The sequence below is a fragment of the Paralichthys olivaceus genome, chromosome 20, assembly GCF_024713975.1.
Source record: "Paralichthys olivaceus isolate ysfri-2021 chromosome 20, ASM2471397v2, whole genome shotgun sequence".
NCBI lineage: Eukaryota > Metazoa > Chordata > Actinopteri > Pleuronectiformes > Paralichthyidae > Paralichthys > Paralichthys olivaceus.
In genome coordinates, this window is record NC_091112.1 from 5367270 (window position 1) to 5383981 (window position 16712).

The 16712-nt window shown below is 41.5% G+C and overlaps 1 protein-coding gene across 1 annotated transcript in view; it reads right to left on the reverse strand.

Annotated features, from left to right (window-relative positions):
- Positions 1–3248: 3248 nt before the first annotated feature.
- stt3b (STT3 oligosaccharyltransferase complex catalytic subunit B) overlaps positions 3249–16712 on the reverse strand; it is a 61776-nt gene continuing 48312 nt past the window's right edge. The window contains exons 7-16 of the mRNA XM_020102484.2: positions 15745–15891; positions 12550–12598; positions 11734–11888; positions 9886–10097; positions 8777–8964; positions 7825–7996; positions 7143–7316; positions 6383–6496; positions 4447–4653; positions 3249–4063 (exon numbers count right to left, since the gene is read on the reverse strand). Coding sequence (XP_019958043.1) covers positions 3989–4063; positions 4447–4653; positions 6383–6496; positions 7143–7316; positions 7825–7996; positions 8777–8964; positions 9886–10097; positions 11734–11888; positions 12550–12598; positions 15745–15891 — 1493 coding nt within the window. The 3' untranslated portion in view covers positions 3249–3988. The remainder of the gene's footprint in view (positions 4064–4446; positions 4654–6382; positions 6497–7142; positions 7317–7824; positions 7997–8776; positions 8965–9885; positions 10098–11733; positions 11889–12549; positions 12599–15744; positions 15892–16712) is intronic.

Sequence of the window (16712 nt, forward strand, 5' to 3'; positions counted from 1 at the left end):
TAACATGCTACAACAACCAAGTACATTTACCTATGAACTGTAAGTATGTTTTTGAGGTATTTGTATGTTGAGTATTTGTAGTTAATATATTTTACCAACTGCTTATGGTATGGTAAAGAAATAATTCAACTCCTTAATTTCAAAGTTAATAATCAAGACTTTAAACAGTGTAATGTTTGTTACACTGAAAACCTGTAACATCATATAATTAATTCCTCATTGACATTAAGTAAATATTGGAGCGATGGATTCATCATTTTAACATTTATCTTTAAAATTCTGCAACTACTTATCAATTAGTTCATCAAAAGAAGCTAAAGCGGTTAATTGTTTCAGTCATTGTTCAAACATAAATCTGTAATGTTTAGCCACAGAATGTGAATATCTTCTGCTTTTTCTCACCTACACGATAACAAATCAAATATAATCGTGTTTTGAACGAAGTGACGGACAAAACACAATTATTTTGTGATTTTTGTAAATTCAATTCAAGTCCTATCTTGAGGAAAGTGACGTCAGTGCTATTTCAGGAGCCGCTGATCCGCTGCTGCCAGCTACACTAAACTTATGTTTTATTCAGGGGTTGACGAGCGTTCGGCTCGCTGCTTTGCATAGCGTGTGTACAAGTACAACGCTTCACGAGTCGGTTCTACTCAGGGATTCTAAAGATCTACACCACCCGACCAGTTTCTTTACCCACATGTCAAGTGACTGCGTCTGAAACCCGGCAGCAGCAGCAGCTTCCCTCGCCACACTGTGCATTACGTCACTTTGTGGACAAACTGCTGCAGACTCACAGCGAACATCTTCATTTAAAGGCTAATGCTGCCATCAAGTGGTTCACTTGGTCTTCAGCCGGGTTAGAGAAGCTCTGGATCAACACCACAGCTCTGACCAACAGTGACTTCTGAGGAGGAGACGACAACAATAACAACTAACACAAGTGGGTTTTTTTCATTGAAGTGTATATTTAACGATGACTGAACAGAACAACAATGTAAAAATGTAAACTTTGAAGGTGAGCAGAGAAGCGGGGAGGGACTGCATCAAACAAAAGAACGGTGTCGGGGACAGACGGCACTGAGCTACTAAGAAATGAGCAAACTTAGTAGAGGAAAGAACTGTTCCACCGTTAGAAAAACAACCGAACAACTCAGAGGGTAAGAGGGCGACAAACTGTACATCACATTAAGGCTTAGTCTCAACTTTCTCCTCTCCACAAATGAGAAATCAAAAGAGCCTAAAAGCCTAAAAACGTGACACAGTTTCAGGCTTTGTGCGACAGGAGGAAACGACGCGGCACCGAGCGGAAGGTCTGACGCCTGAAACGGAGGCGTTCAGTTTCCGAGAAGATCAAAAGCAAAGAGAACAAAGTGATGGAGACAAGTTTTTTTTTTTTAAGTAGAGGAAAAAAAATATGAAAGTAATAAAGTCACTGTTTGATGTGTTAGTCGTTTGATGTGTCACTTGATAAAAAATAATAATAAAAAAAAAAAAAGTAAGCTGAAGCGTGCACGTACAGAAATTCCTCCCGTGTTTAACCAACAAAGAACAGTGCAGCGCCCGAACGATCAGAGGTCACAGGTTACTGCTGATCGGAGCCATGTCCCAACCCCATTCTGTTCATCTGGACAGCTCCAACGATTTATCGATTAACAGAAGTAAAACTATTGTTTATTAATCATCATTAAGTCATTTTAAAGCAAATTCTAAGAAAAATCTTCTACATTTGTTTGAGTTTTGGACAGAAACAGAACAACATTCACAATATGTCCGTCTGGATTTGGAAAATTAAATAATGGAATAATCGTTAGTTGCAGCTAAAGTTTACTAATATTACAAAGAATGGACCAAGTTAAGAATTATTGAAGTTTTATCATAGAGCAGATTTAAGGGTTTCAAAAAACCCTTTTTAATCTCGTATCTGTTCAAGAGCTGAAACGACGATAAAGACAATTAAAGGGCCATTCCACCATTTTACACATGACACAAAGTGATATCAATTTGACAATTTGAAAAACGTAATCATCACAAAGAGATTCTAGTAAAGTCTGGAAATGTCAGTCGCTGCATCTTAACGGAAAAATCCAATCATTCTCTTTACTGTCGATTAATCATTTGAGTCAAGATTTAGTCGAAAAAGCCAAATGTATATTTCTGTATTTCCAACTTTTTCAAATGTGAAGATTTCATATTTTTTAGGTTTTGTATTATTCAGGTTTTTTTTTTCTTTTTCTTTTCAACATTTTCAACAAAACTAATCAAATCATCGAGAAACAAATTGGTAGATTAAGAACAATAATCAAAACTCCTCTTTGGTTGTATCCCTGACACTTGTTAGAGACGTATTTGAGAATTGCTGTTAATTCTACAGTGAACTTAAAACTACATCTAGAAAAATGAATTGACAAGTTATTTAATTATAAATCATTTGAATCATTTTTAAATCATCAACAAATATCTGTTTCAGCTTCATACATGTGAAAACCTGATGCTTTCCTGTTGAATGTAACATAAATCATTATAGTTTGAACCGTTTTTCAGGCAAGACGAGACGTTTCAATGCATCACGTCAGGCGTTTGGACGTTTGCTATATTTTTTTTTTAACTCACAGACAGATGTAAGTGATTAACAGTTGCTTCGAATGTTTAGTGACATATTTGAGAACAGCAGCGCGACTTGTAGGACTTGCATGTAGTGTGGAATTGGGACACAGCTCTATCCTAAAGTTTTAGACGGCGATGGAAGTTCTTGCCTGTTTTCTTTTCTGCCGTCAGTTTCCAGACATTTCTAAAAACGTCCAGCTCTCGGCAGAAGCGGCCGAGGAGCCGAACAAAACGCGAACAAGGTCGACGGTTACAAATCAACGAGGTGATGATGACCAGGGATGAGGCACTAGGCTTCGCTCGCTGAACTGCAGAGCTCCCTCCGCCTAATTTATTAGCACTACTTTTTACACACAGTTGCGCGCGTCCGTCTTTAAAACCCTAGCAGCAGAAATATACAATCTACGCAATTCATGAAAAACAGGAGGGGGGGGGGGGAGGGGTGAAGGAACGTTGTAAAAATTCACATTCATTCTTTTCAACAAAATCTGGAGCCCCTCTGTACAAGAATTATTGCATTCACTGTTCTATTTGCTGTCATACAAAAAAAAAAAGAAAAGAAAAAAAAAACTCCGAAAAGAACGACAGAATGAAATTAAGAGAGAAACTGCATATTTAAAAATCACCACAATAATCCAATATATTATCATCCTTTTAGACATTTTCTTTACATCACATATTTACACATTCGGCCAATTTTTTTGTCTTAAGAATTAGTTGAAAAATAAAGGTCAGGGAGCCAAGCAGACAGAAAGGAGATGATGATGATGATGATGATGATAACGATAAAAAGGTTAATATTACAGATGAGCTGTGCCTAGACGGTAACGTTCCTCCATACCGCATACTGTCCTCTGTACACGTGTCAGGAACAAAGTCCTCAGCTTTCACTCCTGCACTTCCTCATTCTCAGTAATAAGTTCACATGTGCCTCGGAGCAAGGTCGATGGGTCTTTGGTGCAAATGTTCCTAAGTCTTCTTTCGTTTCCCCTTCACCCCCAAACCCCCAACTGATAAGCAATCGATTAACGTACCACGAAAAAAAAAATTAACAGACGCCAAAACCAAGTAGAGCAGCCCAATACCTTACCAAACATTCAAGTACAAAAGAAAAAATTAACAGCAGAAAAACAAAAACAAGAGGGAGGAGGAAAAAAAAAAAAAAAAAAGCAAGACAGCAGTCCTCAGGAAAAAACGGACAATAGTTCTGGTGCTAGCCAGACGTTACACTTCAACTTCCTCAACACACAGGGACGCCCTAATGAGAAGCTCTTGAGACCAAGTGCCACAGAAACGGCCCCCGTGTTCTTCTTCATTGGTTGTTAGAGGTTTCTTCGCATTTGTTTGTTTGTTTTCCTAGAAGAGTTCGTCATCGTCGTTATTATTTTTTCTGTAGCTTCTTGCCTTTCCTCAGGGCGAGCTTGTTCTTGATGTGTCCTCGCTTCCTCTTGGCCGTCTGGTCAGAGAGAGAGGGAGAGAGAGAAGAGGACATATATCGAAAATATCTGACAAAAGATTCTGTAACAGAAACAGCTTTGATACCGAATCCAGGAGAAATCACTGGATAATAAAAATCACTGTGTATGAAACTGAACTTTTAACATTAAAACAGCAGCTTCAACGTAAAACAGAAGGTTCAATCATGAGGGACATCCACTGTTCAGTTGTGTTTCAGTTGTGTGGGACGACGCAGTGTTTTTAAAGATGTACTTTGACCAATAACGTCACAATGATCTAGTTTTTATTATTAATCTTGTAATGAACCACCCACACGCTGTGATGTAACATGAATCATCATTAAAAAAATAAAACACAACAACACAGAAATATCCCCGTTACCTTTTTGGACGTGTACTTCTGTTTGGGCACGACGCTGCGAAGCTTGTGGTCCAGCGGCTCTCTGTTGTCCAGGTTCTTCACCTTGTAGATTCTGACCAGCCAGTGCTCCGAGGTGAACGCCTCCTCCAGGTGCTTGAACTTGATGTCCTTGTTGCCGATCTCAGCGTTACGCGTCCGGTCGAAGCCGGGCGGTGTCCGGAAGTCCAGCTGGGGAACGGTGAAGGTTGTTATATGAAGTCAGACTTAAATTCATATCTAAGATCTTTTTGCAAGTTAATACCTGGTTCGGACTTAAGAACATAATTAAATAAATTAATCTGTCTTGAAACTGGATGAGCAGCAGCATGGATTAATGGATTTACCAATTAAAAAGCATTCATTCTTTTTGAACTACAAAGATTAGTCAACGAAGGCCTGAGTGAGACAAAAGAAAATTAATTTTCATCATTAAAGAATCACGTTTGTGTCTTTTTGTGATAAAATATCAAACATTTTTTAGCCTTTTGCAGCAAATTGAAAAAAACTAAATGATCTTTTTTGGGTCGAATACAACAGGAGCTGAAATATCTCTGAGTTTCAGATTAATGTAAAAAAAAATATGTAAGACTTTAATATCTAAGACTTCTTAATACCTTATTAAGCTTATCACTGAGGAATACGAAGCTTTTGAAGACTTTAACAGCTGCACACTAACGGCTTGAAATTCCAGGAAAAACAAAAGTTGTACTGCGAGTTAGACGAGAAGTAAAAAGCTAGAAAAACTACACGATACGACTACAGTCGATATCCACAGCTAAAAACTAATCATTTTAACAATAGCATGTGGAAAAACAATTTAAAAACGGGAATAAAAGAGAAATAAACTGTTTTATAGAACTTAAATAATTAACACTGACATTCAAATGAGCCACTTACTCCCACTCTTTCCTATTATTCCGCTCCAAAAGCCTTTGACGTCTCCTCTTCCAGTCTCTCCTACTGTTAAAATGTCCTTCTCACATTTGATTTGCCCTCATCACCTCTATTCTTCTTCTATTTCTCCTCCAGTTCGAGGACACAGACTAGGAAATACTAGTTTATTATTAGCCACCAAAGTTGAGTCTCTTGACACGTAGTTATTAATGCTTCCACACTCTTTATTTAAATGATAGCGGAGGAGATAGATGTGCAGGTTGACTCTATTCATTATAAACTCTATACTCTGGACTTTATTATACATTTTCTCTATTTTCCTCCAATCTCCACTTGGCTCTAAACAGCTTCCTCAACCATCCTCTACTCACCCTCACTCTTCTTATTGTCTTCTCCCAATGTCCTCTAAGCCTTTATTTTCCCGCTAACTCTCTTTCCTCCCTCAGTGGACTCACTCCCTCCTGCCCTCTGTCTCTTTACCCTGAAACATCGCTGTGAGCTGCACAGAGCGCTGCCTGTCTGTCTGCAGATGGCGGCTGCATTGATTCTCCCTTCTCAGCCGAGCCGTTGGCGGGGCCACATCTACGGGGTAGGGGGGGCGGGGGAGCACCTGGCAGGAAGAATCCCTCTCATCTCTGCGCTCATACCTGCCAGAAGTAGCCGTGGCACATTTCAAAGCTTCTGCCAATCCTTCATATTCCTCCTCCATCCCTTTCTTTCCTCCTACTCGCGACTCTCTGAACCTCAGGAAATCCTAGAGGCACCTCCTTAAACCCTGCTCTGCTCCCCTGTCAGCCACCTCTGCCTTTAAGACACAGTACTAAGAGGTTCGACACCCTCGGTGGTGGCGGCTGCTCGTTCTTTTCTGATCCGAGCACAGACCTGGAACTTATCGTTTGTACCAATGAAGCGGATCAAAACTCTCGACACAAAATCCAGTGGACAGTTTATCTGAAGCTCTGACGGTTTCTTCTTTAAAATGCAGAGATGAGGAGGTTTTATCGAGAGACTCCTTGTTCCTCACCTGCATCTCACCAAACCGATAATAGGACATCTTGTACATGAGGCAGTTGAGTAGAGTTGGTGACCCGGCCTTGTCCACTCTGAACTCCCCCTGTGGGGTGAAGTAGTCGCTCTCCTGAGGAGGAAAAAGAAAGTGAGGTCCCCAGAGTTAGTACATGGATGTGATGAGGGTATGGGTAGGGTGGTGGTGGTGGGGGGGTTATCAAACAAGCTGCTTCCAGACATGCACTGAAGTCTGGACATTTTTTCCTCAGGGGCTGTATGTCAGATACCAAATGTCCAGGTCAGCTGCAAGGGACATTTTTCTGGAGTTTTTCCTGTCAACCCAAATGTAAAATGTCCGACTGAGCCCGTATGAGAACATAACGGCAAAATGTCTGGAAAACTGTTCCTGTTGTGAACACGCCTGACACGAACAATCTCCTGCTGCGTTCTCCACGTGTCCAAGACAAACGATGGAAGATGTTTGGACACAAGAGTCCAGCTACTGATCGATGGGTCTCTGTCAAATGTTCACACGGACTTAAATACGACAATTTCATGAACTTGACAATTTGAATTTGGTATTTTCTTGGAGTTACTCGTGGATCATCAACCTTTGTAATTCAAGTCAATGACAACATATAATGAATGCACAACTGGTTAAACAGAGTCTCCTCTACGCTACAAACATGTGTAAACATCATTCTGGTCCTGAAGCAACGGGACGTTTACCACATGATTTCCAACAGAACAGCTGCAGTGACACGTCTCACACTCACCCTGATGTCCTTTGGGTGCTCACCCTCCGCTATCCTCACCATCCACAGGAACTTATTTATATCGTCGCCCGAGTACCCGATAACTCCTCCGAAGATGATCAGCACGTAGTCCACATCCAGCGACCTCATGATTTTATAGGCCGCAGTCTCATTGGATGACATGGCTTTCCCCACCTACAAAACAGAGGTGAAATAAACAAGTCGTACTTTCATGGGGGGTTTCCTCCATTTCACCAAACAGTGCTTTAAAAGCAGCAGAGGGAAAAAAAAAACAAAAACTGGAATCCTTCAACAGAGATCCATCAGAGAAGAAAGCTGGAGGGCTTTCACAGAGTTAACGAAAAGAGAAATCATTCCTCCACGTTTGGCAGCAGAGTGAGAAGAAAAACACAAATCAATCAATACTGCAGAATCTGACAGCAATTAACTTATATCCCCCCACAGTGTAAATTCAATGGGAAAAAGTTTAAACAGACAAGATTATCTGGCTTGTTGGCAAGAGCAGTTTTATACGTTGTAGTGATTACATAAAAAAAAAAAAAAAAAAATCAGTGAAGAGCTCGCTAATCATCTTATGGCCGTTTGAAGAAATCTTTTTTTCTGTCTCTACATCTGAGTCAGGAGAGAACAACAGGAAGTGAGTGTAGTGAAAGAGAGTGTGATCAAAACTGAATGGGCTCACCAGTGCTATGTGACTGTTGTTCCAAGTGTTATTATCTACGAGCGTGGTCCTGTTGGCCATGCCGGCGATCTGGTAACCGTAGTCCCACCACGACATGACACGCGCGTGCTCGTCCGTGTTCTGTCTCAGCCAGTAGTAAGCCTCCCTGAAGTCATCCAGGATGTTGCGTGTCCTAACAAGGAGAATATGGTTGACAGGTAACGGTGTTGACAGGCGTACGGCTGCGGAGGCTATTAATATTTCAGCTGAGACATTCAATAAACAAGGGCAACAACTGTTGAAAATAGAGCATCCATGCATAATAATAAAAATATAAACACCTCACACTTTTGAAAGCTCATGTCCTAAATTCACCTCGAGCGGCAGCAGCAAGGTTTAAAGCCAGACAACCAATTAACAGTCGGAATGGTAATCATATTGCATCTGTGTGTGTGTCCGCGAGTATGTGTGTATAAGAAAGAGCAGCGCAGCAGTGATGCTGCACCCATTGGCGCAGTTAAACCCCAACTGCCGAGGTATCGCTGTGTGAATTTGAGTCTACCATTTAGTCTTGGCCTTCAATATTCCCCCCCTAATGCTAAAAGAGAATAATTACGCCTGTAAAGCAGCTCAGAGAGAATAATATATCTATATAGGAAATTCAGCGATGGTCCGCAGACGTTCTCTTCCCTGCGACCTAGAAACACTAAGTTAAGCAATCATATTGAAGCTTATAGGTGCACTTACCAATATTTCCACAAAACCTCTTACTATGAAATATACATGAACTCCGTCTCTATCCTGCTGCACTGTGTTTCTGCAAGCACGCACACACACGGGCTAATTTGCACACGAGGCGGAGCACTCCGTCCTCCAGCATTATGACCCATTACTCTGGGCTCTGCTCCACTCCTTGCAGTTATTTAAAAATCCATTTACACATTACAATGCGAGTGCGTGTGAGGATCTGTACCCGTCGTGGTTGTACGAGGCGAGCACCACGCTGGGGCTGGAGTAGGCGTTGCTGGTGACCCAGGTGCAGTGGACGGCGAACATCATCAGCAGCATCAGCATCAACATGGTGACGATGGACTTGATGTTTGGACCCAAACCCTCTTCTGCTTTCTCCTGCTCTGACACATGTTTGCGCACCTTTCCGGCCTGCAGGGGGAGACAAACACTCATGACGGAGGGGAAAGCCTGACACGTTCTAGAATTAGGAATTAATGCGTGGAATAAATTATTGAAATTAATTATTGAATGATGTAATTGTATCATAGTGTGTCCTCGAGCTTTTCATCTGAAGACACATCAGTGGGGATTAGGAGATGAACTCTGAGATAATTTCATATTATTTTACAGCAACTGCAGAGAATTGTGGAGAAAACGCTGATGAGATGATTTGCATAATATGAACGAGATTCTTTTTACAATCTCCTCCAATTACTTTCACTGAAACAATGTTTAAACATGTGCAATCATGCGCGTCAGTTAACATAACATCTGAATTTTGTCAAAAATGTGAGAAACAACCAAGCGCTGATTTCACTTCTGTTGGGCTGAATTACAAACCTAACTCATTACGGTAACATAGAAGTTACTGAGCTACAAGAAAAGTTTTCAAACATTTATATCCTGTATCCCATCTTTTTCAGATGTTTCACAGAAAACCCAGCGAGCCTTTAAAAAAAACACAGTCGTGGAGATCACAATGGACACTGAAGCCTTAATGTAAAAAACTAAACTGTCGTTTCACAGAATGTGTTAGAAGAAAGGTGTGAAGTTATGTAATTATGACACAAACTGGAATGGAGGGAAAACACACAGCTCAACTGTGAACACAGCAATCAGCTCAAAATTTACCAAAGTGAAACTAGCAACAGTTGCATCTGATTCACAGTTGAATCGCAGTTTACCAAAAGTGGTAGGAGAGAAGCTAAAAAATCCAAATCCCATTATGTACCAAGAAAAACATCTCAGCTACTGTTGTTTTATGACACATCTTGTTTTTCTAGCTTTTTCTAGACATGTCCTGATTTTAATAAACGAAACCACTGTAGACAACCGTTATTGTGCCTTGACCTTGTCATAGAGATTCCCAGAATTCCTCTTGTCGTCTTCGTCGCTGCTGTCTTCAGCGGGGGGCTTCTCCCTCTTTGTGTCGTCTCCCATGTAGTGCTCGAAGACGCTGGAGAACGCCACCGCCGACAGCATGCACACCACCGGGGTCAGCGTCAGCATTAGACGCACCATCACACCGGCAAAATAGACGGCGCTGATAGCGTACAGGGCCACTGGAAGAAAGAAGAAAAAGCAAAGCGTGGGGATAGATAATGAGAGAGAAAATGAAACAGACAGAAGGTCAGAGAGGAGAACGATGGTGCGAATGTAGAGGAGAGACGTGAAGCGAGGCAGAGAGTGTGAAAAAGAGATAAAGACAAGAAAAGGAGAAATTTAGTTGTTAAAGTAACGCTGCATAATCAGTCTACGTTAGCTGTGTTCTCAAACCACTCCATGGAGACAGAGCTGGTCGCTCTCCGTCCTTGAAAAGTGTCGACTCAACAGGTGCACGGCTAATCGATGGCTGGAATTGGCTGATTAGGTCTGAGGGAGAAACAAGCTGCTGAAGGACTGTGTTTCTAACGCTCAGAGCTTCTCTGCCCTTGATCCGGGCCGTCGTGTGGCTGCTAAGTTGTTTTGTTAAAAAAGTTGGTTCCCACTCAATGTTTTTTCTTTCGTGCCGTTTGAATGATAAGAGCTCGTCACACAGGAGACAGAAGAGAAATGGGTTCAGAGAGGAATCAGTCCCAAACCAAATCACCAGACAAGACTGACTCACTTCACTATGCGGACATGTTTTATGTTTATAGACTGTAAATAAAGATGGATGACATTTCTACCAGATAGTGAAGCCAAGCGTTTCAAATGCCCCCTGATGGATTCTTTCTTATCACACTAGTGTTTGTCCAAGTGTTCCTTTCTATACCGTTGGTTTTTATTTTGAATTTGAAGAAATAAATATGGGGTGAAACGGCTTTCGGCTTCAATTCTGGACAGTGGGAGGAAATGGAGATTAGTCAGTCATCTTTATATACAGTCTATGGGTTATGTTCATCAGTGTTTACTGTTAATAAAGCAGATAAACGACAGTAATAGCAGAACAATTAGTGAGTAATGAACTATTCTTGTTAAGCCGACAATTGATGAATGACACAATAGAGTTGTGAAGCAGGCTGAGCTGTTTGAGAATCACATTCATTGTTTCCACAGAGACAGAGGAAGTCAGGTGGCTGACGACTGGAGGGACATGAACCATGAATCAGCAGAACACATCTTCTTCACCCACTTCTTTGATAAAACAGTAAAACGCAAAAACCCATTGTTCATGAAACACTTGAAGAAGGAAGCTGCTTTTCCTCTCATGGCATATTTCTGATAGTACCATCCATGTGTGACGCTAACTAACAGCTGGAGGAAGTTAAAATAATGCTTCTGTTCCAGCTGCAGCTGAGGCTCATGGTAAATGCAAATGGATTGAATTTAATGGACCGTAGTTATATTACACTTTTCTAGTCTTATCGACCAGTCAAAGCACTTTCCAATACAATTCACATTCACCCATTCATACTTCTATACACAGCATTTATTCTTACACACACACTCATACACTCTTAATCTTGACAAGGACACCTATGCATGCACACTCAAGGAGCCAGAGATCGAACCACAGACCAGACTGTACCATCGGGTAATGCAGTACTAGAAGCTGCAGATCATCCTCTGCTGAGCACAAATAGCTGAAATCGAAAATAATTCTGGAACCAGCTGCTCCTTGCACCTTAGAACTCTGTGCCAAAGGGAAAATTTAAGTTTTGAAGCTTGGTGGGAAAAAAAATATAGAGCTGGGAAATCAGATTAAAATGTTCTTACCAAACACTCGTTCGTCATTGATGTTCTTGATGCAGAACCAGAGGCCTGCTGGGAAGGTGCACACCAGGATGTGGAGGTCAAAGAAGAAGGAGACCCACGTCGTCGGCTGGTGCTCCGACACAGACGCTATGATGGGGATGTGGATCTTGGCATAGCTGGAGATACGAGGGAGGGAGGGAGGGAGGTGGTGGAGGAGGGAGAGACAGACAGATGCAATTCATGTTGGGTTGAGCGCACTGGGAGTGTCGAGACAAATTATACAATAGATCCTCCCGATTAACGCCGGAATTATGAGCAGCAAAAAAAGATAATACAGCTCCCCTAGCATGCTTATGGTAAAATATGAAAGCATTTAGCTGCTCTGATGAGTAAGGTTCTTTTTTGCTTTTTAGTTTCTGATCTGCGTCTTCCCTCTTAATTCATAATGTGCTTTTACACAGCAGTTTCTATAAGATTCTAAATGTTTCTCTCTTAAGTGTTTTGTGATTACAGCTGGGAAAGAAAACACAAAGCACATTAACAAATTAGTATCAGTCTCCAAAGGACAGAAGAGGAAAAAACAAAAAAACATTCTTGAGTCAGCAAACGGTGGAAGAATTGATTGGGTGTGCTGATATACCACACATGTTGCGGTGCATTCTACTGAACACCGCATAGGAAGACGATAGTTCAGCACAGCGCAGAGACTGTGCTGTGCTGTCTTTGCATGGGGGATTGTGCAGACGGGCTTTAGAGCTGTCTTGGAAAACAAACGCATGCATTCGATTGAACAAGTGTTCCATCGATAGAGAGGCCGTGAAGGTCAGTGCAGCTTACCCGGTGTCCCAGAGAGAGTAGAAACGACCGCTCCAAGGAGCAATGTATCCTAGAGGAGGAAAACACAATTAGTAAAGAAAAATGTAAAATTACCCCCCTTAAATTCTTTCTACTTGAGCTCTGGAAAACATGAGCTGATGATAGATGAGCAGGAAGTTTGTTTAACTGAGGGAAGTAAAGAGGCAAGTGAGCTAAAGGTCAGTTACATAAAAATTTATTAAAACAACCTTAAAAATACTTTCATATCGTTTCTCACAACAAAGTTAAATTATTGTTATATGGCAAAATTCTACTCAACTGTGCTACTTTGAATGAATAAAACAAATTTGACCTAAAGGGCAGGAAAGAAATGTGAGGCAGAGATTGCCTGAGGATCATACATCAGATATCTACAGTACCCTCTTACTGTTTACTGCTGGAAAGTAAACTGGAATATAAACTTTCTATCTAATTAGCTAAAGCACCAGAAAATGAGTTTCTGAGATTGTTCTAATGTTCTGAGGAAGTAAATGTATTCATCATGTTAAAGGAAACAAACAGTGTGTTTCAGTAAATCTAACCATAACGTCTGTTTCATCAGAAGACGGCCAACAGGTACAGTTTCAGACCCGCCAGGTGTGAGAGGCCTCCGAGACCTTACATCGTCTGACCTCTGAACTCACAAATCTGAACATTTGCACCAGATTTAATGGTTTGATCCACTTTCACTTCACTTCCAGCACTGGCAGACACGCAAACAACCCCTCATCCACCATCACATTTGAAGTGAAATGATGCAAAGCTCTGATAGCCGCACACATTTCTATATAGTGAGAACTTGACGGAGAAAAACAGCTTCCAGAACATTCATGTGTTCAGTGACTAAGCTGTGAGACGCTGGACTGTGCCAACTGTGGTTCAAAACCAAGAAGCCCCTCAGAAGAGGCTCCGTCAGCGATGGAAATATATTCTATTGATGATACTTAATTACTGCAATTGACTTGTTTATAAATGTAACTAAAACCATTTAAGCTGCAAATGAGACTGCGCAGGGCATTTTATGTGCACATACAAATGTCTTACTTTGGTTTAGCTTTGATCTGGAATACATTTTAGCTGTGAACTGCTGCCTGGAGGCTCTCACAGACACTCACACACTCGCATGTACACAAACAACACAACAACAAAAGCCTCAGCTCCATATTTCAAAATTCCTCCAACATATAGCGCTGTATCGTGTCCTTTGTTATTTCTAAAGGAGATTGTGAAAATTACATTTAATCCTGATGATGTCATAATGAACAGCGTAAAAGAAAACAGAACTGAAACAACGCGGGCGAGAGAATCAAGTGTCAAAGCAGCAAAAACATGCGACGGAGATATTTTCGAGAGGTGATTTAAAGGATGACACTTATTCAACCAATCAATACTTGGCTCTGTGTTCACCAAACAGAGGAAACCAACCCACCATTTTCATCTTTATGAAATGAAAACGTCTGACAGACGGACGAGGGCAGGACGGGCAGAGCTTTGCTGCAAAACTGGCTCATCACCAAGCATTGACTGACTCCCCCCGCTCCATTCAGACAGCTGACAGACAGCAACGTTTTCAGGCAGTCCAGTCGAAGCCAGTATCCCCAACAGACCAGACGTCTGCGTCAGACATGAGCGGACAGTCACTTCTAAAACCAATCTGAGGACGCCGATATCACTGCAGATTTAACGTGCCACCGTTTCTTTTACCGTGTGGCTGCAGTGTAATCTGGATTGACATGTCAGATTTTTGTTTTAGGCGAGTAAATAATCTGCTACCGAGATCAAAGTGAGAAAACCAATATGTTTTGTCAGGTAAGAACAGTCACACTCTTTATTAAGGCTCATTACACACAGCAGGAACACTACCTAAGGGAATAAGTAAGTGCCCTTTCTACACAATAAACTATATTAGGTTTCTTGGGACCAGTCTGAGCTAATACACCACTAGATAAGAGAAGTAAAGCCAGTGAGAGGCTGTGGAGAGGCATTAAGAAATAGTTTCTTTGGGGGAATTTGTCCACTAAACTCTCTCTCTCTTGGTGCTTTTATAATAAGACAGAACGCTGTGTATATCTTTTAAGTAGTTCAAGAAGCCCCGTTTGTCATCCTGGATCAAAACGCCTCAGCAGAACACAAATAAAATTAATAAATAGCAAGGAGGCAACGCTTTGCCTGAAACCTCGGGGCCCCCCCACTGAGACCCCAAACCCAGACTGATCTGAAATAAAAGGCAGAGCTGGGAAAAAAATGGAGGAAAACATTAACAAGGACAAAGATCAAGAAGCTGACTGTGCACATCAGGGTTCAACAAGGCCAGTCAAAAACAAAACTACACAAGTTCACAAAAGGTCGCTGGATAATAGAGCACGATCCTCCACCAATGTTCAACACATCAGTTTAGATTTGTTTATCATTTGCCTTCTGGGCAAACTTCTGACAATCCAGGCGCTGATGAGCAGCTCTCTATAGCAGGGGACCGGAGGTCAGAGCATGATGGGATACATTAACCACATATATACACTAAAATATAAAAATGGCTGAAATCCCAGAAGTGGATCAACATCAAACTGAACTGATCTCTGCACAAAAGGCCATTTGCTTCAGAGGATATTTTTTGTCTGTTTATCTGGTTCATAGCACCATATGCAAATTTGACTTTTTTATTCAATTGTGAGTGTTACACACTTCTTGGAAAGTGAGCCTACATGGACAAGATGGAGAGAAATAAATAAAAGATTACAAATAAATATACAAATATATGAAAACTAATTCAAACGGAAATTTCCTGTGAAATAAACACTTGAACCTCAAATGAAAAAAAAAACTTCTTTGAGAAAAATTGATTTGACCTGAATTGTGATTAATAGTTTGGTCCCCCACCCATTAACAAGGAGGAGATGGGACTCATGACCTATACTGCAGCCAGCCACCAGGTGGAGATTAACATGCTTTGGCTAGACTTTTAGGGAGCCATCTTGTCCTCCATCTTAAAAAAAACTCTGTAATATGAGTAAATGTTTTGAATTTTCACTGAATGAGTAATTGATCAGGATTCCCATGGATCTTCAGCTAATCAACAAATCAAGTATTAATGGTAAATACTTCAAAAGATAATACACAGTTCACTAAATGAGATGGTCTTTACAAAACTGTGGCTACATGTGAGCAGGACATACAGACCTGTGTACGTGAGATAGATCACGGTGAGGAAGACCACACCGGCAGCCAGAGAGACTCCGAGGAAGAACAGCGTCTGGAACTCCTGTCTGGTAAGCCTGTCCTTCAGGTACTGCAGGAAGGCGTAGGCTTGCAGAAGTGCGAACACACCTGAGAGAAAGCCACAGTGAGGAGCAAAAGAATGAGCAAACATAAAAAAGGAAACTTGCATTGAATATCTGACAAGGGCCTGATTCATCTTGTCTCCTGCAGGGAACAAAATGGGTTTAGGTGGTGGGGAAGTGCCATTGTCAGTTTGGCAGAATCCCACACAAAGCAAATCGCAATAGCCCCTTTGGTTGCTCATACAGATGGGAAAGACAAATACTGGGGGACAATGCATTTCAACTGCAAGAAATAGATTTGTGTAAATAAGTTGTTCTCTTTCCTTCGCCTTGCTTTTCGCAGTTCCTTCGGTCACGCTTCCTTCCCCCCGTTTCTCTGCTCTGTCACGTTTTCTCTAGTAAGTCTTTTTTGTTTGTCTGGCGAATTCAAAATGAAAAATTGAGAAGAGGCCTGGTTTCTCCCCCGTTTCGTCACCTCCCATCCTTTCACAAACCTTGAGTGTAATAGCTTTACTCCTTCTGTGGCCCACAACCACCCCGAGCAGGTCTCACTCATTTTTAAGGTGAGACTCCTGGACGTCTTCTGGAGAGCCGCCATTGGGGCTAACACTCTTGTCACTCTCTGCCTGCCTGCCTCAGAGGCTGATATCATAACGTTACCGACAGGTCCACGGCTCTGTCACTCTCTTCCCTTCTCCCACTGAGCTCTCTGAATGCTACCACCAGATGCTCTGAGCAGCTGCTACCCTGGTGACATTAAAAAAAAACACACACACTTGCTCTTTGAGCGATAAGCAGAGATGATTTTTGGTGGTGCATTCTTCAAAGCCTCTCATGATGTTGTTTGTGCAGCCAACACCCAGGAAA